This window comes from Acinonyx jubatus, chromosome D3, assembly GCF_027475565.1.
Source record: "Acinonyx jubatus isolate Ajub_Pintada_27869175 chromosome D3, VMU_Ajub_asm_v1.0, whole genome shotgun sequence".
Taxonomy (NCBI): domain Eukaryota; kingdom Metazoa; phylum Chordata; class Mammalia; order Carnivora; family Felidae; genus Acinonyx; species Acinonyx jubatus.
In genome coordinates, this window is record NC_069392.1 from 10,488,764 (window position 1) to 10,512,461 (window position 23,698).

At 56.6% G+C, this 23,698-nt stretch overlaps 1 protein-coding gene across 6 annotated transcripts in view; it reads right to left on the reverse strand.

Annotated features, from left to right (window-relative positions):
- RASAL1 (RAS protein activator like 1) overlaps positions 1 to 19,658 on the reverse strand; it is a 30,612-nt gene extending 10,954 nt beyond the window's left edge. The window contains exons 1-14 of one of the 6 annotated variants that reach the window (XM_027043971.2): positions 19,137 to 19,658; positions 18,791 to 18,889; positions 18,156 to 18,361; positions 13,677 to 13,733; positions 11,402 to 11,515; positions 11,202 to 11,263; positions 6,227 to 6,356; positions 4,085 to 4,166; positions 3,873 to 4,004; positions 2,120 to 2,208; positions 1,309 to 1,426; positions 1,033 to 1,186; positions 595 to 659; positions 199 to 311 (exon numbers count right to left, since the gene is read on the reverse strand). In XM_027043971.2, coding sequence (XP_026899772.1) covers positions 199 to 311; positions 595 to 659; positions 1,033 to 1,186; positions 1,309 to 1,426; positions 2,120 to 2,208; positions 3,873 to 4,004; positions 4,085 to 4,166; positions 6,227 to 6,356; positions 11,202 to 11,263; positions 11,402 to 11,515; positions 13,677 to 13,733; positions 18,156 to 18,220 — 1,181 coding nt within the window. In that variant the 5' untranslated portion in view covers positions 18,221 to 18,361; positions 18,791 to 18,889; positions 19,137 to 19,658. The other 5 variants (XM_053205854.1, XM_027043969.2, XM_027043972.2 and 2 more) reach the window with 5 other exon arrangements.
- Between the last annotated feature and the right edge of the window lie 4,040 nt (positions 19,659 to 23,698).

Sequence of the window (23,698 nt, forward strand, 5' to 3'; positions counted from 1 at the left end):
GGGGCTCGGCTTCGGAGGCCCGCCCGCGACCACTACCCCTTCCAGCCGGAGGAGCTCGGTGCTCACGGCTGAGGCTCTCGGCCCGAATGCAGGGCTCCCCAGCGGCCGGGCCAGAGAGAGGGGGAGGCGGTCGGCACAGACCCAGGCGGACAAGGGGGCTGTCAGAGGGTCGCGGTTCACCCCTCGGGCTTCGCTCACCTGGTGCGACCCAGGTCTATCTTGCAAGGGTCCAGCTCGATGTATCTCCTCTCCTCAAAGACGCGGTTAATCACGGGCTTCAAGACCTCGTGCAGGTAAGGCATGCCCACGAGCTGAGGGCAGGGGGCGCCGCGTGGGGCAGGGGCTGAGGATGAGGCTAAGCCGTGCCCATGAGCCAGGGGCGGGGGGCAGCACACGGGGAGAGGCTCAGAGGGAGACTGAGTCAGGCCCAAGAGCGCAGGTGGGGGGCGCTCTCCAGGTGTGACTCAGGGCAGGGCCAGGCACCAGCCACCAGCACCCCAGCTCGGCCGACCCAGCTCCGGGGTCCCAGGAAGCACTGGAAAAGGAGTCCCCTGGAAGGAGCCGCCTCTGGGCCCCGCCTGGCCTCTTGCTCACCTTCATAAACTGTTCCATTGACTTGGATGCCAGGGAGTTGGAGCGGAAGAGGGTGTTGGGGTCGGCTGGGAGGGCAGAGGGAAGTGTCCGCTGGGATCGGGGGCTGGATCCACCCCACCCCGCCCACCCAAGGAAGGAGTCATGACGTTCCCGCCTCAGGAACCAAGGAGAGCTGTAATATCAACTCCATGTACAGTAGAGGGGCCCAGAGTGGTTAGATGAGCTGCCTAAGGTCACACAGCTCAAGAGCGGCAAAACCGGGGCCCGAACCAGGGACTGCGTCCCCACTGGCTGGCAGTGCACAGTGTAGGGACCCCCCCCCATCCACACACATAGGAGCCCCTGACCTCGGCCTGAGGCTCCCCGTCTCTCCCTCAGAGAACTTGTGCCGGCCCCTTCCTTGAGGAGTGACATCTGGGGCTCATGCAGGCAACTCACTGGTCCGGGTCACCTCGCGCCGAGTGAGATAGTCCAGAAAGGGCCCGGCCAGGCCCTGGCCAAGAAAGAGTTTCACCAGGTTGGTGGCAAGGTCCTGGCGGCAGTCCCCTGAGGTCAGCTCCTCCAGCACGGCCAGGGGACTAGCGGCATCCTCCTGGGCAGGGACAGGAGGCAGGAGAGGTGGCCCAGGGCCCCAAGGGCAAAAAAGCCCAGGTAGGGATCTCCGAAGCAGGGAGAGGCCTTGGTGCCGGGCCCCGGGAGGACTGAGGCACCCACCTCTGCCGGGCCCCGCACAGCCTCCATGAGCAGCTCCGTGAGCGGCCGGTAGTTGTGGGAGGGCAGGATGCGGTCCTCGATGAGGCGCACCTTCAGCCGCAGGGCACCCAGCTGCCCCCTGACCGGGGTCAGGCCACAGGGGTAAGAGCATCGGGCGGGTGTGCACAGGGGCAGATGGCCAGGATAGGCAGGGGTGAACACAGATATAAGGAGCATGGACGTTAGCCAAACAAGGCAGATGTGGGCAGGTGCAAACCGATACTGACACGGAGAGACAGGAAGGGACGGGTACAGTCACAGGGCACCTGGTGGCTCGGTGGGTTGAGCACCTGACCCTTGCGTTCAGCTCAGGTCATGAGCTCACGGGTTCGTGAGTTTGGACCAGCCCCACCCCCCTTTCAGGCTCTGTGCTGACCAGCCTGCTTGGGAGTCTCCTGCTCCCCCTGCCCCTCCTCCCCCCGCCTCCCCACCTCAAAATAAATAAATACACTTAAAAATTTTTTAAATAAATGCAAATAAAAACAGCGTGGCCAGTCCACAGTGTACAAGAACAGAAGATGTGGACAGGTGTGGAGGGACCCAGGGCTCCGAGCGCACATCGACTGGTGGGGACTGACATGTTCACACGCAAACACGTGGATGGGTATACGGTGAACCCATCTGCACATACGAAACACACATTGCGAGACAGACACTTGTTAAATGGGTGAACGAAGGGACGTGGTGACGGCTTGTGGGCTGACCGGGGCACCCGTGAGAACGTGCCCGCAAGCTGAAGACAGCACTCAACACGAGCTCAGCCTACATTTACCCAGAATCCTCCTCGGCTCTGGGGAAGGGCAGGAGACGGAACCAGCCACGGGGAGGGTTCTGCTGCAGGACCAGTGGGGGAAACTCCACCTGCAGGGGGGACACACCGACCTTCAGCTGAGCCCTGCCCGCCGAGGCCCAGGCCCCACCCAGCCCTAGAAGGGCTCGGGCTGCCCACCCAAGGAGGGGAGGCACAGCCTGGCAGGGGCCACCTCCTCTCCCCCACCATACCCTATCAGCGCAACGGCAGCCACACTCCCTCCCCCAGTCCCAAATTATCAGCTCCTGCCAGGACCCTGAGGGCTTCCACGGGACACTTAATTTACAGTTGGGGAAACTGAGGCTTGGAGAGACGGGGCGACTCGCCCGAGGTCACACAGCTGCCGGAGGCAACATATCTGGACAGAGAGCCTTTTCCACTCTGTCTGGGGACACAAATCACATCTGCCAAGAGGCTTAAAGACAGCCCGGGAGGCCCCCCAAGCCCCACCCCCTCTCTCTTAAAATATTACAAAGATATAATTTGCATCCCATACAAGTTGTCGGTCCACTCACGGAGCTGTGCAACCATCACCACTAATTTCAGAACATTTTCTATCAGCCACCCCCCCACCCCCCCGCAAAGCCTGTACCCATAGGCTTAGATGTCCCTCCCCAGCTCCCACCCCAGCCCCGGCTCCTGTAACCACAAAGACTTTCTGTCTTTACACCGTCTCCTCCTCCGGACAGCTCACAGAAATGAAATCATAGAATTCTGTGGGTTTATTGGCCTGGCTTCTTCCCCTTAGCATGTTTTCAAGATTCATCCACGAGGTCGCAGGGGCCAGTGTGCCGTTCCTTTTTATGGCTGAGCCCTAGTCCCTCGTAAGATACACCACGTTGGATTTATTCATTCACCTGGGGATGGACATTTGGGTTTTGCTTCCACACTTGGTTGTCATTAGCAAGCTTTTGTGTGGACAAATGCATGCATTTCCCTTTGGCGGTACCTAGAAGTGGAACCGCCGGGGCATGTGACAACTGTCACAACCGTTTGAGGAACGGCCAGACTCTTTTCCAAAGCAGCTGCACCGTTGACATTCCCCCCTCCAAGGCTGTGTGCAACCAAGCCTCCCTGTAACTAGCTCTAATCTCGTCTCCTTTGAAAAACTGTCAGCCCGGACTGTATCCGCACTACCACCGAGAGGCAGGGACAATCGCGCTCATTTTACAGATGCGCAAACTGAGGCTCCAAGAGAAAGACCTTGAGCCCAGGGCCTCCAGGGGTAGGGGTTAAGGGCTGAGAGTGTGGTGTCAGAGAAACCTGAACTCAGGTCCTGGCTCTGCCATTTCTTAGTCATATGGCCTGGGGAAAGCCACTCAACTTCTCTGAATGACCCTCGGTTTCCCCATCTATGAAATGGAGACAAGAGTCCCCACCTCATAGGGTGGCCGCTACCGGTACGGAAATTAGATTATGCTGGGGAAGTACTTACTTAGCACGCAGTCATCCTGGGTACTCTCACCCTAGAATGAGAATCTGGGCCTGCCCCATGACCTTGGGCAGGTTCCTGCCCCTCGGAGAGCCTCAGTCTCCTCACCTGTACGATGGGGAGCTGGGACTCCATCGCTCGGGCCTGGCCAAGGAGCCAGTCGAGACAGCTTTCACATCTATCCTTCCAGATCCCAGGATGCGCAGCCCCTTCCCCTCCCCTTCCCTCTTGGAGGCATTGGGAAGCCAGGGTGTCGGGGGGTGGGGGGGGGGGGTTGCTTACCATGCCCAAGAAGTCGTTCTTGCCCACCATGTCCCAGTCCCAGAGCTCCACCCGCAGCGGGGCCGGGGCACCTGGCATCTCCTGAAGTTCCAGCACCTCATCCCAGTGTGGGAAGCGGGTCTTCTTAATGGTCTGGGGGAGGGGGAGTGAGGGAGGGCTGAGGGGGGCCCATCTTGAGGCCCGCCCCTCCCTGGACCCACACCACCACTCACTGAAGTCTCCAAGCTCTGACTGCCCCAGAACACACGTGCAAACGGGTCAGAGGTGCCGGTGATATCTCGGGGGGCCAGGTCCCTGGAGACAAATGAGGAAAGGGGTGAGGGCCGCAGGACCCTCAAGGACAAACACCCAGGCTGGACCTTGGAAAAGGGGCTCAGGGTAGACCATTCAAATGCCTCTGGCTTGCAAGGCGATGAACTGCTCCCTTGTAGGGACCCAGCAAGGAACACCCCCCATCCTGCCCTTCCAAACCCTTCCTGTTGACCAGGGCTACCCTGCGCCCCTATTTTCCAGATGAGGAAATGGAGGCACCAAAAGGCCGCGTCCTGAACCACAAAGCCCAGGAGGTGAAAACGTCATGGGAAGTGGGAAGGGAGCCTCAGTTTCCCTGGAGCCCCTGGATAGGAGACTGGATGCCAGGGTTCAAAGCCTGGCTCCGCCATTCATTGGCTGGGTGACACTGAGAAAAGTCACTTCACCTCCCTGAGCCTCACAGTCTCTTCAACTAGAAAATGGAAATAATGATAGACCAACCTCAGAGGGCCAAGGTCTAAATGACCTGAGTATATAAAAGGCTTAGCATAGCAGCTGGCAGGACGTGAGTGCTCAGCCCATTCATTCATTCACTCATTCATTCATTCATTCATTCAACAAATACTCATACCCACGCCTTGCCTAGGACCCAAGAAAAGGCATGGGGCAAGGATCTCCAGGCTCTGGTTGCCATGACAACCCCAAAGTCTCACCTCCGTCAGCTGCCCCAACCCCTCCTTACTGAGGTCCCCCAAATCCAGTGACAGCCCCCACCAGGGGCTGCTTGTTTCTTCCTGCTGCTCCTTTCCCACCCCTGCTTGGCATCCAGAGCCTTCCTTGGTCTCCTAGGAGCCGGCCCAGTTGCTAAGCGACAGCAATCGGTCCCTCTCCTGCTTGCAAGGATCCTGCACAGCCTTGTGGCTGGGGAGGAGGCCACTAGCACAAAGCAGGTGAGGAGCCCCTGTCCCATGTCCAGCCCTCTTGTCTGTCCTCTGCCACCCTGGTACTCCATCCAGACCCAGGGAGCCCCAGCTGGAGACAGAAATCTGGAGGTGGTGGGAGAGGCACAGAGAGGGCAAGAAGAGGCTTCAAGGTCACACAGCAAACTAGAAATAGAGATCGTCCCCGACCTGAGCGAGGAGCGGTCCAAGAGGGAGGGTTGTGGGAATAAGATATGAAAACAAGGCAGAAAGGCAAGATGGGAGATGAGAGGGGAAAGGGGATGGTAGTATTTAAGGAAGCAAATGATGGGGGAGCTGAGGGAGAGAGAAGGGGATTGCAGGGTGACAAACAGGCAGGAGGGAGGATGGACATCCCATGAGCTGGTGCCCCTGGACAGTCATCTGTGGGTTTCGCCGGTCCCACATCTGTCTTCTTTCTCCTGTTTCTTTGCGACAGGACCTCCCCTCTCTCGCTCCCAGCTCACATCAGTTAGGTAGGCTGACCTCTCCACTCCAGGGATGGGTGTGGGACTCAGGCATGACCAGTCAGAGTCCATGCCCTTGGTTCAGAGATAGGTATGTGCCCCAGATTTGGGCCAATAAAAATCAGTCCCAGGACATCAGCTGGATGAAATGACAGGAGAAAGTCAGTTGGACCTGCCAAACTGGTAGGAGGCCCTGGGACTTGCTGGCATCATCTTTGCTCGCCCACACCTGGAGAGAGACTCCCTGAGAACGAAGCTAACACAAAAGATAGCCGAGAAATCGCTGTCTGTAGATTCCTGTTGTCACTGTTTGAGCACCTGGATCCAGACATGCCTGAAGCCGCGCGTCATTAATATAAACCAACCTGCTTAAGCTGGTATGAATTGGGTATGTATCACTTACAATCCTATTAACGTACACCCTGGCCAGCCTGAGTACCTGGCCTTTGGTTGCTAGTCGCTGGGGACCCAGCAAGGATTTTGCTTGTGCTCTGACCCCAGGAACTTGCCAACCTGGCGACCCTGGGGCTGTTTGCCCACAAGGGATCCTGGTCGTGAGCCCAGAAGTACCCCAGGAGTGAAGTGGTCTCAAAAGCCAAGACGGCTGGGGGGAATCTCCGGCAAATTCTTGCTCATTCTCAGACCAGTCCCACCCCATCCCCTATCACGACCGTACCTGGCCTGAAGCACGTGACATCGAAGACAACGGCCCCGCGCGTTCTCCAGCATCTGCACATCCAAGCAGACCTCACCCTGCACCTCTGCGTCCGGGTCCACACGGCTCAGGTTGATCCAGCTGTCAATTCCTGGAGGGCACAGGCGCTAACATTTATTAACCACCTGCCAGGTTCTGGCATTGTATTAACTTAAAAATTCAATTAACATGAAACATAGGGGCGCCTGGGTGGCTCAGTCGGTTAAGCGTCCGACTTTGGCTCAGGTCATGATCTCGCGGTTCATGAGTTCGAGCCCACACTGGGCTCTGTGCTGATGGCTCGGAGCCTAGAGCCTGCTTTGCATTCTGTGTCTCCCTCTCTCTCTCTCTGTTGCCCCCCATCTTGCTGTCTGTCTCTGTCTCTCAAAAAAAAACATTAAAAAAAACCTCATGAAATATATATTAAGCCATAGGCTTCTCATGTTCGCCTTCTGATGTAGGTACTGTAATTATCCACACTTCCAGAGAAGGAAAGTGAGGCACAGCGAACGAAGAGCTTTGCCCATGATCTCACAACTGGTAAGGGACAGAGCTAGGATTTGAATGCGAGCAGTAAAGTTCAATGCCATTAACCATGTACTATCACACTCTTCACCCTGGTATACGAAAGCCTCCGTCATTTAATCCCAACATACTCTCCCCTCCAAAAAATCTTGGGCATTCCTACCTCTCAGCCCCCGTCCAGGCAACTCCCTGCCGGAATCAGTCAAGTCAGTTTCAACCTCCCTCCCTGTCTGTCTTTTCTCTCAACGCTTTGAAGAGATCAGCTACCGACTTCTACCTTCCCTTGTAGTTATTGGGAAGTCATTTCAGCCTGACAACTGATCTTGTGTAAATGGGCTACCTTTTCTCTTTAGTTTTAAGGACTATGTATTTGATGGTCTGCAATTTCACCACATATGTCGGTAAGGATGGTTTTGTGTGTGTGTGTGTTGTTGTTGTTGTTGTTGTTTTTCGTCCTGCTTGGTGCAGGTCATGCTATTGCTACTTACAGAATCATGTCCTTCCTTGCATTCTGGAAAATTCCAGGTCATCATTTTCTTTTAATCGCTTCTGCTCCCCAACTTTTTCCATGCTTTCCTCATAGGACTTCAATTAAAATGGACGTCAGACCTTGTCCACAATTTTCTAGGTCTCTGAGCTTCTCTTTTATATTTTCCTTCTTGTTTCCCTGGGCTAACGTCTCAATCATTTCTTCAGATCTCTCTTCCAGCTCACTAATTCTCTCTTCAGCTCTGGCTCTGTTGTTGAACTCGGCCACTCAGTTTTAAATTTCAATGACTACTCCTTATCTCCAAAACTTTGATCTAGTTCTTTTCCAATCAATTTTTTTTAATGTTTATTTTATTTATTTTGAGAGAGAGAGCACAAGCAGGCAAGGGGCAGAGAGAGAGAGAGAGAATGAGAATCCCAAGCAGGCTCTGCAGAAGCAGCACAGAGCCCAACGTGGGGCTCAATCTCACAAACAGCGAGATCGTGACCTGAGCCAAAATCAAAAGCCAGACACTCAACCGACTGAGCCACCCAGGTGTCCCTATCTTTTTAATGTATTGCTTTCATTTATTATGATTATTGCTGGCCCTTTCTGGTGATTGCCTTTTTTATTTATTTAAATATTTTATTCCTCTTCATTGTTGCTATTGTGTTTTTATTTTATTTTAGAGTGAAAGAGAGAGAGAGCACAAGTGGGGGAGAAGGACAGAGGGAGAGAGAGAGAGAGAGAGAGAGAGAGACCCAAGCAAGCTCCACACTCAGCTTGGAGCTTAACACAGGACTCAATCCCACAATCCTGGGATCATGACCTGAGCAGAAATCCAGAGTTGGACATTCAACCAGCCGAGGCACCCAGGTGTCCCTAAATATCTTATTCCTTTAAAAATTCTGTGTATCCTAATTGCAAAATCTAAAGCCCTTGTGGGTTCAAATCTGGTAGTTACTGTTTCTGCTGACACTTGCTCATGGTGGCCCACTGCCTTGTGTGTGTGGTGACCTCTGACTGCAAAGTCATGTCTGTCTGAGCTCACTCTGGGACACTTTAAGGGCCTCAATCAAATGGGAACATTTCAGGGTCGGTCACATCTGCCACATCCCTGGTCCAAGATTCAGCCTCTCTGTTGACTCTAGATGTGATGCCGACATTCACTTCCAGAGAAATCTTTCCTTACCACCTCCCTGCTTGTTGTTCCCCACTCCCTGTCAGGTTTTGGCTCCTGGTTGGGGTGGGGGGGAGAGTCGAGAATAGTGGGACTTTTTCCTTCTTTCAGGACGTCCCTATTATGCTGCAGGAGGATCCAGTGCCCCATGCTGCTAGAAATAAAAGTTCCACCGCACCTCTCTCTATCTTCACGCTACCCCCAAATCCAGGATGCCATCAACTTCCTCTCGCTGGAGGACCGCAACAGACTCCTAATTGATCTCCCACATGTACTCCTGTCCCACTGGGATCCAATATCCCCAAAGCAGCACAGAGATCTTGTGAAAATGTATCTAATCTCTCCCGTCACTCCACGTGCTCTGATAATATGGCTCCGGTCTCTTCACTGTCTTGCTCAAGGACCATCCGTGGCTCCCCAGTGCCCCCAGAAGAAAGTCTAGACTCTGGCCTGGCACCTTCAGCCCCCTCCAATCAAGACCCACCAAGTACTCCATCTGGCCCGGCCCCAGGAGAGAATCTATAGACACACCTTAGTGCCTTTGCCAAAGCACCTTTAAGAAATAACTCATTCCCGGGGTGCCTGGGTGGCTCAGTCGGTTAAATGTCTGACTTCGGCTCAGGTCGTGATCTCACAGTTCATGGGTTCCAGCCCCGTGTGGGGCTCTGTGCTGACAGCTGGGAGCCTGCTTCGGATTCTGTGTCTCCCTCTCTCTCTGCTCCTCCCCCACTCGTGCTCTGTCTCTCTCTCGAAAATAAATAAACATTAAAAACAAGAAATAACTCATTCCCCTTCATCCAGGAAAGCTTCCTTGACTACACTAGCCTTCACTGCCCTCTTATCCTCATCCACGGTCAAGCCGGTGATATTCCACATGCCTCCACCCCTACATTTCTGTCCTGTTTAAAAAAAATTCTGTCCTGTTTAAAAAGCACCCACATGCAGACGCATGGCCAGTTTCCCTTGCTTTTCTTGCCCCTTGTTCTGTGTGAATGTGTTTTGTGTTTCTATCTGGCCCATAAGCTCCTTGAAGCTTGGCCTCGTACTTCAATCATCTAATGCCACCCTCTTGGGTGGATGTTTGGGGCACAGTGGGTACAACGCAGACAGGTTGAAAACACACACTTTGGAAGCAGGCACAGCCTGAACTCAACTCCCACCGCTGCAACTTCTAGGAGGGGCAAGGGCCCTCCTCACCTCTCCAAACCTAATTTCCCAGCAGCCATATATTCGAGATCATTCTAGTGCACACTTCACTTGGCATTGTGAGGACTAAATACAATGTTCTTAGCATCATGCCTGGCACATAGTACACCCTCAATTAATAGGAGCCGTGATTATGATGATTAGCACATAGGTTTTCAACGAATCCCCACTGATGAAAAAAAGACATTATTCAATTATTGATATTGAGACAATTAGTAGTTGCCTAGATAAAAAGTAATAAGCTCAATCCCTCTCCATACCTTGAATCTGGGTAAGTTCCAAATAGATCGAAGACTTGAATGTAAAAAAGGAAAACAAATTGCTGCTAAAAGGGATCGTGTAAAAAATATTATCTAACCTTAGATTTGGGAAGGCCTTTTTAGGGGTCACAGAAAATCAAGGGCCAAAAAAAAAAACGAAGTTAACTAGAGAAAAAGAAACACATTTTATAGCTAGATAGAAATGATAAGCAAAAAGATAAGTGACAAAGGGAGAAACACATGTTTGCAGCTACTATGGCAAAGAGTTAAATTTGCCTCATATGTAAAGAGCTCCTACACATCAATAAGAAAAACCAAACAACCCAGTGTGGGGCAGGGGGGACATGCACATACAATATAAATAAATGACAAACAAAAAAGGAAATAAAGGAACTCTTAAATATGTAAAGAGGCTTTCAGTCTCAACCATAGAGAACTACAAAATAACCTACATGAAGAGGAAATTTTTTCACCTATCAGATACAAGACCAGAAGTTTGGTAATCGTTGGCAAAGGTACAGGGTGGGCAACTTGTTACCTCCTCCACAGAAGGTAACTTAGCAATAACTCTCAGATGTGCTCATGGGGGTACTCTAGGACCCAGCAAATGCACTTCTAGGAATTTATCAGACTGATTGACAGAACTCGCGCGTGGGTGAAGTCGTCTTTGTACAAGGCTGCTCGTTGCGGCATCGTTTGAACTAGGGAGAGATACTGAACAACCCAAGTGCCAACCAACAAGGCACCAGCCAAAGAAATGATGGTGCGTCCACACAACAGAGTGCCGTGAAGTCAAAGACCAAAGAATGTGTAAGCTCTTAGGGCACCGATACGGAAAGCTCTCCCAGGTACGTGGTGAATGAAAGGCAAAATACGGTACAGTGAAAATAACAGGATACCACTCACACACAGTGCGGGCTCAGGAGCCCAAGACTGGCCAATGTCAGTTCAAATCCTGGACGTCCCACTGAATAACGCTGTGATCCTGGGCAAGCCCCATAACCAATCCCCTGTGCCTCAGTAGTCCACCTACGGAGTGGGCACAAGAAGAGTACCTACCTCACGGGGTTATTGCAATAATTAAATGAGCTGATTCCTATAAGAGCGCTTGGAAAGTGTTCAGCACACAGCACTCAATAAATAAACTAAATTAAATTAAAAGAAAAAAATCATCAACTGAGATAACTTTCCACCGAAGGCCCCGTGCCTCCCTGTGCCTCTGGCTACGCGCTTGCAAATACCCCCCCACCCCCGCCCCGCCAAGGCACGACCACCCCTAGGCCCTCCGCCCGGCTGAAGCCCGCTGCCCTCGCCCACCTCGGGGATCAGCCGCAATCGCGTCCCTGCTCAGCGAGATCTTGCCGATGACGTCATCATGCCTGTGGCAAGGTAGGCAAGGTGAGGGTCCGCGTCATCAGGTCGCGGGCCCAGGCATCGAGGGCTGGCGGGTGGGTACGTTGCTTCGGGGCAGCCCACCCTCCCTCCGGTACCCGAGCCGCGGTCCCCAGCACACACACCCCACCGTGTCCTCGTCCAGCACGTAGAAGGCCAGATGGTGGAAATCCAGGGGCAGGTGGATGGTGTATTCCTCTCCCCAGAAGGGGCTCAGGCTCCTCCACACGGTCGCTGTCCTGCAACAGAGCGCACAGGGGCTGGGGACCCGTGGGCCACATAGGTGCAGACGCCTGGGGACCCAAACACACACACACACACACACACACACACACACACACACACAAGGGTACACACTAAAAGAGAGACACTCACAGATCACCAAGGAAGCCTGAGACACATCCCCACATACACAGATACACATGTGCATCCTCAAGATTTTCTAGAAAGACACATCTTTGTGTTCCTACCTACAGACACATGCAGGTACACACGCAGGAACACAGACACGTTCACACAGATGCCCAGACACACACTCACACACGGGCGGTGACAGAGGGCAGAGACACGCACGCGGAACCCCACAAACGCGACGACACGCGCAATTCCACTCATTCACTCGTGCGTTCGCTCCACAAACACCCTGTGTGTCAAGCCTCAGGGGCTGCGGAGAATCAGAGGGAGAGGTGCCAAGGTTCCTGCCCCCGCAGAGCCCCCTTCGGTGGACGGTGCTCTCTCCTGAGCTCTTATGACACAGTGAGAGAAGTCCCATGATCGGGGTTGGCTCAGGGGCGCCTGGCTGGGTCTGGGGGGTGTGGACACAAGAGCCAGAAAGGGCTTCCTGCAGGAGCTAGTCAGGCAAAAAGGGGGAAGAGAAGAGGAGGGCAAGATGGCTGAGACAGCACGTGCAAAAGCCCTGAGGCAGGAATGAGCTCGGTGAGACCGAGGAACAGGAAGGTGCTGGACGGGAAACGGGGAAGAGTGAGGGGCCAAGAGACCACGAAGTCAGCAGGGGCCAGAGCACTCAGGGAGCAAGAGGGGAGCCCCAGGAGGGTTAGGGACCAAGACAAGCCCGGAAACAGACACGCACATGGAGCATCTTGACCCTGACCCCCCTGCAGAAGCACTTCCCTTTACCCAGCAGGGAACAGAGAGCCTACTTTGCCCAGTGAAGACACATCCGAATCGACGGCTGCAAGGGTTGGTCACACGCCTGCCTCTCCTTCCTTCCCTTTCCCCACACCCTTCCCCAGCAAAGAGCGTGAACACGCACACACGCACGCACACGCAGATGCACGCTCTGCCCTTGGCTCCAGGCCAGGGCACCGCCATCAGAGGGACCCTTCTTCCCAAACACCCTCGTCCCCCTGCCCGGGGCCTTTTCCCGGCTGGAAGTCCCTCTTCAGAGCCCAGGGACGGGGAGACAGCAGCCTGGGGTCACACAGAAAATCTGCGTGTGGGTCTGGGGGCAGCATCACAGCATGTGGTGAGGGGGCAGCACGAGCAGAGAGAGAACAATGGGGGGGGTCAGCTGGGGTGCCGCAGGCTGACCCTCCTCCGCGCGGGCTCCCCGCCCTCAGCTCCCAGCCCATCTGGACCAGAACTGACACCAGAAGCATCCTGAATCCTGCCGTCTCCATAGGAACCCCGGCCTCAGCCACCCACCCAGGCCTGCAGGGGCTGAGAGATGTCCCTCGGCCTGTGGGGGTGGGAGCCAACCATGGCCCAGCCCCCATGTCCCTCCACCCCCACCCAAAACTCACCTGCATCCAACACCCTCACATCCTCACAAATGTTCACAAGGGCGCCTGTGTACCCAAACAGACGGGCACCGGTGCTCACGGGTATATGCAGGGCAGCCCCCAACCCCCCCCACACCCCCAGGGACACGTACATGTGGCCACAGGCATTCACGTCCAGCCCTCCAACACCCCCATGCACACTCACAAGCAGGCCCAGCTGGGCATGCACACACACACACACACACACACACACACACACACACACACACACTGGTGCCCGCAGCACCCAGCAGCCCTGGAACCAGCCAGCCCGGCCAAGCGTGAGATGCCTGCCTCCGGTGAGGCCACAATGGGAGGCACAGGCCGCCAGCCGCTGAGTCAGCCCCAGGACACCGGCATGGACATTGTCAGGTCCAGGGGGAAGGTGTCGGCCTGTCGGTGGGGCAGGACGGGGAGGGGAGCTGTCTGTCCCCAGAGGGGCCCAAGCACAAAGCATCCTCCGTCAGCCCCGCGTGTCCACCCTCGGGGTAAGCACTGCCCTCCCCCAGCTCCTGTCCACGTGACCTCTTGTGCCTGGACTCCCCAGGTCTAGAAGGAGTTCTTCCTCCGTCCCCTGCCCTGTGGCTCCCTCCCTGGGTCTGGCCCCTCCACTCCTCACCTGGCCACCACCTCGTCATCCACCTTCACGAGGCAGTAGGGGTCACTGCTCCCAGACCTGCAGGAGAAGGGGGTTCGGGAAGGAGGTTGAGAGGGCAGCCACGAGCGGGGGTCCCGATCCACCTTCATTATACATACAGAGGGCAGCAACTGCCGGCCAGAGAGGGGAGGGGACTGGCCCAGGGTTACACGGCAGGTCCAGCTAAGAAGGCAGGGGCCCGGCAGGCGATGTCCTGGGTGCACAGCCTACCCGCTGCATGCCTGAGTCATCATGCACGGGCTCTCTGGGCTTCCACTCACAGAAATAGAACACTGAGGCATGAGGCCAGAAAGTTCCCAGCGCTGATCTCAGGAGGCCCGGAGCTGTGGCTGGGCTGGTGGGGCGGGGGGGGGGGGGGGGGGGGCATACGGGCTTTACCACCCGCTAGCTGAGGAACCCCATGGGTGCTGCTTTTTCCACTCTCTAATGTTAACACACACCTCTTGGGTCAGTTGGAGGGACTAAAGGAGATAATGCACGGTGAGCTGCATCACACGGGCTGACCCCAGAGCTCTCCCCCAGGAGCCTTAACGCCACCCTCTGGGGGAGGCACTGCCCTCCCCAGCTTTTCATTTCCACGAGGCTTACGCTGGGGAGAGGACTCCCAACACTCAGCCTTCAGTGGGGATGGACCTCTGCTGGCATAGACCAGGGCACCCAGATCTCAAAGCTCAACCGATAGCACCGATATGCTGCAGCCCCTTGAGTTGCCATGAGCCAACCAACACCCGTTCTATCCCCCCTTCATAATAAGAGTTACCAGCCACATCCCAAGCTGTCCACTAGGGCCCTCATCTCCCCTCTGTCTCATTGCACAGGCCTCCTTTGCCTTCCACCAAGCTCAGTCTGACCTCAGGGCCTTTGCACTTGCTGTTGATGTCTGCTTAAGACACTCTGTCCCCGATCTGGTCATGGCTGGCTCTGTCCTGTCATTCAAACCTCCACCCCAAAGTCCCTGATCACTTCTGTCCTTTGTAAAATTGATCTCTGATCCCTCTGAGCCCCTGAAGGCATCTTGCTCCCCCGTTTCTCTATTTAGTATCTGTCCCCTGCCAAACTTCTGAACTGTGAGCTCTTTGGAGGAGGACCTGTATCCTCTTTCCCCCTGAATCCTCTGCCTGAGTCAAGATTCAAACCCGGGTCGATGGGGCTCAGCACACATGCTCTTAACCGATGTCACCTCCACCCCACCTCACAATCCTTTCCCCAGGTGGCCCCCTCTCTTGATGTCCCAGCCCCCACCCTGTCTCCCTGCCACCCCCAACCAGCTCAGCACGTCGCTAATCCACAAATACCACAGGGTTTCAGAGAAGGGGATGTTGGCCACCAGGAGCCAACCTGAGCCTTATCTGCTGGATGAATCCTTCCCTGTGCCTCAGTTTCCTCTCTGGACTCCTTCTCTTAACTCCCTCTGTGTGGGTGCTCCAGTGCCTCCATTTCCCTATCTGGCCTCTATCCCTGAACACCTCAGATTGGGTAGTGGCCTGTGTCCCGGCATTCTTTTCTGGGTTCTACTTCCGAACCCCCTTCCGAGCAGCGCCCCAGGCCTCAGTCTCCCCTTCTGAATCTATCTCAAAGCCACTGGGTTCGAGCCTCAGTTTCCCGACCTGGTTCTACCGCCCTGGATGCCTGTGGCTGGGTTAACCCCTGTATCTCAGTTCTCTCCCTGGGTTCTCTATCCTCGAGCTTCTTTTAAGTGGAGTCCCCTTCCTCAGTTTCCCCAACCGCAGACTCGGAGGAAGATTGGCTGGGATCCCAGGAGCAAAGAGCCGGGAGACACGCCCCCTTCTGTCAACCAGACATGACCCTGGGGCCCCTCCTGGGAGCCAGGCTCGCGCACGTCAGCTCCACAGCTCTGACGCACAAGGGCCTTATCAGGCTCCCATCAGGTAGGAGGCGGCAGTAGCAGGAGGCTGCCCCTCGACCCTCAATCTCTCCAGACCCTTGGCCTCTCCCGTGGCCCCTGCCCCGACCCAAGTGTGGGAAAGAAGTCCTCTCAGCCATTGCCTGCCCACTTTGGTTTATACGTGGGAGCGGTCAGGGCTCAGATCCCAGCTGTGTGACCTTGGGCAAGAGACTTTGCCTCTCTGGACCTCAGTTTCCTCATTTATAAATGGAATTGCTAACAGGACCTACAGAAAATGTTAAGTGCAGGACCTGGCCCGGAGGAAGCCTTATAGTTGCTATCACTAATAATGGTAACACCCAAGGGCGCCTCGAGGCTCAGTCCGTTGGGCGGTTGAGCGTCCGATTTCGGCTCAGGTCACGATCTCGCGGTTCGTGGGTTCGAGCCCCGCGTCGGGATCTGTGCTGACAGCTCGGAGACGGGAGCCCGCTTTGGATTCTATGTCTCCCTCTCCCTCTGCCCCTCCCCCACTTGTGCTCGCTGTCTCTCTCAAAAATAAGTAAACTTAAAAAAATAATAGTAGGGGCGCCTGGGTGGCTCAGTCAGTTGGGCGGCCGACTTCGGCTCGGGTCATGATCTCGCGGTCCGTGGGTTCGAGCCCCGCGTCGGGCTCTGTGCTGACAGCTCAGAGCCTGGAGCCTGTTTCGGATTCTGTGTCTCCCTCTCTCTGACCCTTCCCCGTTCATGCTCTGTCTCTCTCTGTCTCAAAAATAAATAAAAAACGTTAAAAAAAATTAAAAAAAAAAAGAAAAGACAAGAGAGGCAGGAAGGCTAGATTAAAAAAAAATAATAATAATAATAATAGTAATACTCAAGAATTATCAGTTGAGACCTCTCCAGAGTCAGGTTGCACACTGCCCTCAAACTTGACGAGGCTTCAGGAAGAGTCTGGGCCCTTTCTCTTAGAGACGAGAGAGAACACATCCCACCTGAGTCTCCATGGGCTTGGAGATCCCAGCATGCCCTGAAGAGAGCCTCTCTGACGAAGGGAGTCAACGGCCAGGGAAACTGAGGCAGGGTGGCTGGATCCCCAATGAGAGCTTAGTGACTCCTTTCCCCCCTTGCTCTGGGGCTCACCTTGGCCCGGGAACTTGGGGAAGGAGGCGTGGCCGAGAGATGTAGGAACCAGGTATGAGTCAACTTCCTCCGCAGGAAAGGCAGAAGGAGCCCCACGAGGCACGTCCAGGGGCCAGGGCGGTGCCCCCCACTCCCTCATGGCCCTCGTTCAGGACTGTGAGATGGACGCCTGGTTTCTGAAGGGGCCCCCCTCAGCCCTCCAGCAGTTTCCAGGCCCCCACTCTAGCCCCGCTGCCCCCACAGTTCCAGAATCTCATTCTCAGAGGCTCTGAGAGGGTGTCCCAGAAAGAGGGAAGCCGAGGCTTGTCCAGATGCTGCGTTCACACAGCGAGTGCTCTGCTTCTATGTCAGGTGCATGTTTATTTGGGGTGGCTGATGAGGATGAGGGGAAGTTACAACTGTTCTAAGCAGCCCAGTGTTGGGGAGGGGCGAGGTTCGCGGAATCAAAGGCAGGATACTCCTCACTGGGGACCCACAGCTGGGGGAGTCAGGGCATAGCTAAGCCCCAACCTCAACTTGGGCAAAGCCTCGGAATCCAGATCTCGGCTCACCTTGGCCACGGGAGACATCCTAACAGGTCCCCCACCCCCACGGCTGCATGGAGCTGGGCGCCTCCTGGCCAGAGCTCCTATGCCCTGGTGGGAAATGGAGACCCAACAGGAACAAGGTTCAAGGTCACACAGTTGAAATCCTGCCAAGGATCCCACACCTGTCCAGGTGCTGACACCTCAGAGCCCTTTCTGGGCTCCAGGCCAAGCAGGAGGGGGACCCCTCCTGCCGTTCTGCTGATTTGGCAACTGCTGACTCAGCCCTGGGGGAAGCATAGCCAAGGACCGGTACTAAGGGGAGCCCAAGGGTCTTCCTGCTCCATCACACCTGGCTGGGGAGGGGGCTCCCAGGAGAGGGTGCCCCCTCCAGCAGCTCAGCATCCAGGGAACTCCTAGCTGGGGAGCTCAGGGCTCTGGGTTAAGAGGACCCCAGCTTCCCTCAGGCCTGATTGATGGGCCACCTGATAACACAGATGCGAATGCTGAGGCCACCCAGCCCTCTGGGCCTCCTTCCCAGGTTTCTTTTGATAGGCACCCACCCAGGCCTGGAGAAGCCCCACCTCCCGCACCTGCGGGCACTAAGGAAGAGACCCCCCCCCCCTCGCTCCAATCCCAGCTCCAACAGAATCCGACCGTCCAGTCCCCTTTTAGCACATCCCAGGAACAAAGACATCCCTCTTCCTGGGGGCAGGGTGGGGCGTCTGCTAAGTCTGGGCACCCCCTCCCACTAGGACAGCGATGGCCATGGGGCCTCTCGCCCCGTGAAGGCGGATCTGCCCCAACACTGTGTCTTACACAAGAAGCCCCTGCCCACGTCACCGACCCTCCCTGGCATGCGGAACGGGTGCCCCCCCGCCCCATCCCATGTCCGGTGTGCCCCTCACCCGCGACCCGCCCCAGGGTACTCACACGTCCTTGGCAGGCAGCGCCCGGCCCTCCACCACGCGGACGTTCAGGGAGCTGCTCTTGGCCATGGCGCCCAGCCCCAAACTTTACGGGCAGAAGGGTGCCCAGGCGCCGAGGCTGGACCGCGGAGGGGGCGTCTACATGTCACCAGCTGCGAGCCTGGCGCCCTGTCTCGGGGTCCCAGCGCCGCCCGTCCGAGACGCGGGTAGCTGGGGGGGAGGTTTCCGAGGGAGAAGAATAGGTGTCCGGGGAGGGGGCGCCCCTCGGACTCTACAGGTAGGAGCTGTGCGCGGAGGAGACAGAGCGCGCAGGGGCCACCGGCGGCTCTCGCCTCGTAGGCTGGAGCTCCGGGAGGGCGGGCAGGGGGCGGAGGGGCAGCCCAGGGCCCTCCCCCCAATCCCGCCTCCCGCGTGTCCCCCGCCCGTCCCCGGGCCCCCTCGCGCGCCCTCTGCCGGAGCCCCAGCCAAGCGCGCCTGAGCGCACCGGCGGCGGAGACCAGGGCGCGCGGAGGCTGGGACCGCCAGGTGGGGGGCGGCCCACGGCCACGGCGGGCGTGGCCGCTGGCTCGCGGTGAGTTGGCATGGGGCTCAGAGGACACAGTAGGTCCCCTGCCTGCCCTCCCTCCGACACACTCGCACCTCCCCGGCCCTTCCTTGCCGACCATCCCGGAGCCACCTCCTGGATCGCACCTCCGTGTCCTGTCCGGGAGCAGTACCCGCGGTCGGCGGGAGGCGTCGCTAGAGAGGGAGTCGCACATTCCCGGGGGGGGGGGGGGGGGAGTCCGTTCAGAGTCAAGGGAGGGGCCTCGAACATCCCCTTCCCTGTCGTTTAGTTTCCAATTAAACCCAGACTGTGCGAGCGGCAGCTCCCACGTCACGGGCTGGCACTGCGGGGGAGGCAGCCGCGGCCGGAGGGGGAGGGGAGGCCTGAAGATAACAACCACGACAGCGGTGACAAGTCGTCCCCAATCGTTGGAACACTTACTGTGCGCCAGGCGCTGTTCTAAGCGGTTTGCAGGCAGTCTGTCGTCGTCGTCCGTCCCCATGATGATTCCACGCACTAAGTACCGTTGCCCCGTTGCCCCCATTTTATGGATAAAGAAACAGGTTCAGGGGGATGAGACGGCTCATGAAGGCGTTGGTCAGTAATTGGTTTGCCTTCCTGGGTTTGAAGCCTGACTCAACCACTTGGTAGCCGTGACACTGAGCAAGTCACTTAGCCTCCCTGCGCCTCGGTCTGGTTTCCTCGTCTGCTCCGTGGGAATCACATAGAACTTTGCTCCCAGAGCCTTGCGAGAATTAGGTGAGATAAAGCACCTGTGGAAGCAGCAGACACAGGTCTCAAAACAGTAGGGGGGGGGGGGGGATCCGGAAGGGGCTTGCTGTCCTTATTCTTGTCCTCCTAGGCATGACTCAAACATCAGCCCGCCTAGGAAGACTTCCAAGATGCTCTACCACCCCAGACACAGGCTTTCTTCTTTTCTCCGCTCCTCAGCTCCAGGTTGGGACATTTTTCAAGTCTTAAAACTTGCAGTTTGAAAAGCACATTTGAAACAATGTGACAGGAAGAGCCTGTCCCGGGGCAGCGCCTGACACACAGGGTTTCTCACCCCCCCCCCAATTCTCCCCCCTCCTCCCCCCACCACGAGTTTGTTGTTTACCTGCCTAAGGGTTCTTGGAAGAGCTGGCACCAGGCCTGACTCACTTGGGTCAGCCCAGGGCTGGGCACCAATGGGAAGGCCCCCACGGAATGACTGCAGCAGCCAACGCCCAGACCAGCGGGACCAGGGGAGCCCTGCCCAGCCACCGGAGTAGCCATCAGCCTCCCAAGCTCCCTCCTTGACTTCCCACCCAACGACTCCAGCCGGGCTGGTAAGGGATTCAGATCCCTGGAGTTCTCCCCCCCAGCTGGCCACGATCTGTTGAGTCCTACAACCTCCAAAGACAGGTCCTCAGTTACCCCATCTGGGGTGTGGGTCTAGCCGGGCTTAGAAGTATTGCAACATCCTACAGCGGGGTACGAGAGGTGATCCAGGGTTGAATCCGGAGCAGTAGTAGCCCCAGGGGAGTGTTAAACACCCACCCTCCCCACTCTTGAGCCTTACCAGTCACCCCCGATCCTCACCAGGGGAAACCGGTACGTGCTTCGTGAGAGCTACGTCAAGACGGGCTCTTTTCCCACCCCCACCTAGGGGGGAGCTTTTGGCTAATGCTTTTTCTTCTGAGACCCTGCAGAGATCTCAAACAGGCTATCCAGCCCCCAGGGACCCCTGGTGGAACCTGAGGGACCTAGTCCTGGGCCACCTGGGATGCCAGCCAAACCGCCACCAGCCATCTCGGCCAGTCTTCCGGAGCCGAGCAGGAAGTCACGTTCCCAAACACCCCTCCCCAGGCCCCCAGGGGGGTTATGAAGGTTACGGATTGTGCCAGCCAGGCCGCCAGGGAGCTAACTCTGTCACCTGTCCAGTATCCGGCATTGGACCCTGAAATGCCCTGGGGCTGTGGCCACAGACCTCAAACGTTCCAAATGGCTTGGCCACTTCCTGTTGTTGTGAGAAGCTTTGACTTGAAACTGGCATAGGGTTTGGGGTCTCCCAAGGCAGCTCCTATCAAGGGGCCAACGGGTGATGGTGGCCGAGAGGAGTGTGGGACCTACTCGTGGCTACCCAGCTAGGAGAGGGGAGCGTGGGTCATGAGCACCCAAGCCTGGGCTGTCATGTGGAAGGGGCTCACCTTTCTCACGGGCTGTTGTGAGAGGTAAGCAAGAGGCGGTGGAGGGCACCTGGCATCATTCCTGGCACATAGTAGGTGCTTGAGAAATGGTTAGCCTCCTCCCCTTCCCCTTTCCGCTAAGCCCATGATCATCTCCTTGCTCACCATCTACATGGTCTAGCACCCATGGGGTGCACGCAGCAAGGGCTCCCTAAACCCATAAGCGGCAAGAAATGCTGAGCTCAGAAGTTAAGAGCAGAGGTGTTAGCATCCAGCCAAGCCAACCCGGGACTGCGTCCTGGCACCTACACTTCTGAGCTGGGTGTTCTTGGTGGGTTACCCTTTGGGAGCCTGAGTTTCCTCATCTGTAAAGTGGGGATCATAATGGCACCCACCTGATAGCCTGGGTGTGAGGACCGGATGGAAAAAACATCAGGTGTTTAGCATAGCCTGGCATACAGCAAGGGCTCAGTAAGTGCCCGTGGGACCTCCTGACCCCCTGCTGTGCCTGACACTGAGCCCCACCGGGTGGCTGAGTTCTGAGGCTGGATCTTGAGGATGTGGCCCGTGGAACATCAGGCCCCACCCCGAATTCCAGGGAGGGATGGAACAGCCACACTTGCGGGCGGCTGCAGGTTGCTGAGCAGGGGGAATCTGGAAGTTTGCATCTCAGCGGAGAAAATCTGATAAGAGAAGTCCCAAGGTCAGGTTCTTGTACCCTGACGGGCCCTACCGCCCAGAACTGGCTGAGTCCACCCCCTCCCCGCCCCCCACTGCATCCGAAAGGCTGAGCCTGGGGCCCAGGGAGAGCTCATAAGCACAGCAGAGAGAGCTTCTCATGTCAGAGGAGGGACCGGGCCTGGGCACTGGTGACCGCTCCTGAGGGCTGGCTGTGCCCATGGCTTTCCGACTCCTTGTTCAGCCATGCCACATTGGGAACTTGGGATCGTCCATGGTGGGAGAATTTACACCATGCAGGTTGGCAAATGCTACAATGGGGGGGGGGGTCAGTTTAATAACACACCGCTCCCGAACTCAACACTCTTAAGATTTCAGTCACGTCCCCTCACCCCACCGCACACTGCCCCTGCCCTGTCTGTTCCTTCCACCAGGAAAGCCTTTCCACTCCCTTTTCTACCTGTTTCCTTGTTTATGTCCTACTGATTCAACTGAATCAAGATTAAGGGGGGGGGAGGGGCGGTGAACAAAGGATAGACAATGTCATGTCAATGTCATAGACTACTACAAAGCTGTTAAAACGGATGTTCTCAAAGAGGGGGAAAAGGCTGAAAAAGAAAACGTAGGTAATGGGGAAAACACAGTACACATGACCAGCTATACAGCATGATTCTGATGCCACAAAATATTATATGTATATATATATAATATTCTTTTTACTCCACGGATCCGTATCGAGTGCCTGCCGTGTCCCAGGCAGTGGGGATACAGGGAAGGTATAAAACAGCCCAGCCCTGCTCTCCTGGGGCTCTCGGGTGGAGTGGGGAACTGGCAGAAGCAGCAGGTAGCTAACGAAATCACTCCTGGGAGGAGGTAGGAAGTGATACGCAGATGATAAAGCGGGCATCGGAGTGGGGCAGGAGCCCCAGGGCTTTCCTGGACATGATGACATGCGCTGCTTTCATAATCAGAAAAATAATGCGTGCGCCCTCCAGTTTCTGAAGGCACTGCTGGCCTTTGAGGCTGGCACACGGCCTCCGGGTAGCCCTGGAAGACAGCTGGGAAGGCAGCCACGACCACCCCCCTCCACTCCCCTCACCCCTGCCTGTTGGCACCGTTCTGTGACCTTGGTCTCTTGTTCGCTTGTTTGGTGGTATTTTACACACTCGTCTTATCTCTTAAATGTCAGGGACAATGTCTGATTCATGCCGCGCCTCCCACACCGCGTGGCACATTAAGAAAGACTCAGAACGCACTCGCTGGGTTAAACAGAATTCTGTTTCCCTCCAGGGCTGGAATCTGGCCTCTCTCGCCGTGATAACAGTCATATTATTTTTTTACTTCCTTTCTCCCCGTGGCGCCCAGGGTGGCAGCTTAATCAGTGCTGACTTACCCCCTCTCCGCTACACCTCCGCCCCCAAACCGGGGACAGACCCCTCCTCTGGCTCCACAGACCTGTCTGCCCCTCTAGACCTCAGTTTCCCCTCCCGGAAGTGGCACCATCCCTTCTGAGGCCAAGGCCGGGGGCAATGCGGACAAAGCCGGGCCCAGGTTGGGGGTGAGGAGTGCGTTCTTTGTCTCGGGAGCACAAAGCCCCATTTGTGATCGCGGGGCACGATTCTGGGCAGAGAGCCACGTGGGACAGGAGGCAGCGGTGGGAGGAGTGGGCAGGATTCCCAAACCCCTCCTGTAGGCTGGCTGCCGAGGAAGCAGTAGGTCCCCTCCCCCCACAGCCTGAAACACCGTGTCCGGCTGCCAGTCTGACGCCCTGCTTCCTCCTTCCTCGGCCCTTCTCCCTAAGGTGGCCTCCCCGCCCCTGCCTTGGAATGGAGAAGTAGGCAGGGGGAGGCCACCCAGGCATGAGATCTGGGGGCGGGGAGAGTGGATATATCCAGAGCTACGGGTCGTGGCCAAGGGCAAGGCCAGCCTAGAAGTTGTGTCCTGCTGTCACTCAGCAGCCCGACCCAACCCGTCTCCCAGGCCAAGGGGACAGAGAGGTGGGGGGAGGGGGGCTGGGACCTCTGCCTCAGCAGCGTGGCAGGGGAGCCCCAAGAGGACCTGGAAGCAAGGCCCCATTTGAAGCAGAAATGCAAAGGCCTGGGGCATGGAGGGGTTTAGCCTGACCCATCCCATCATCCCTGAATTCTGCACACCGAC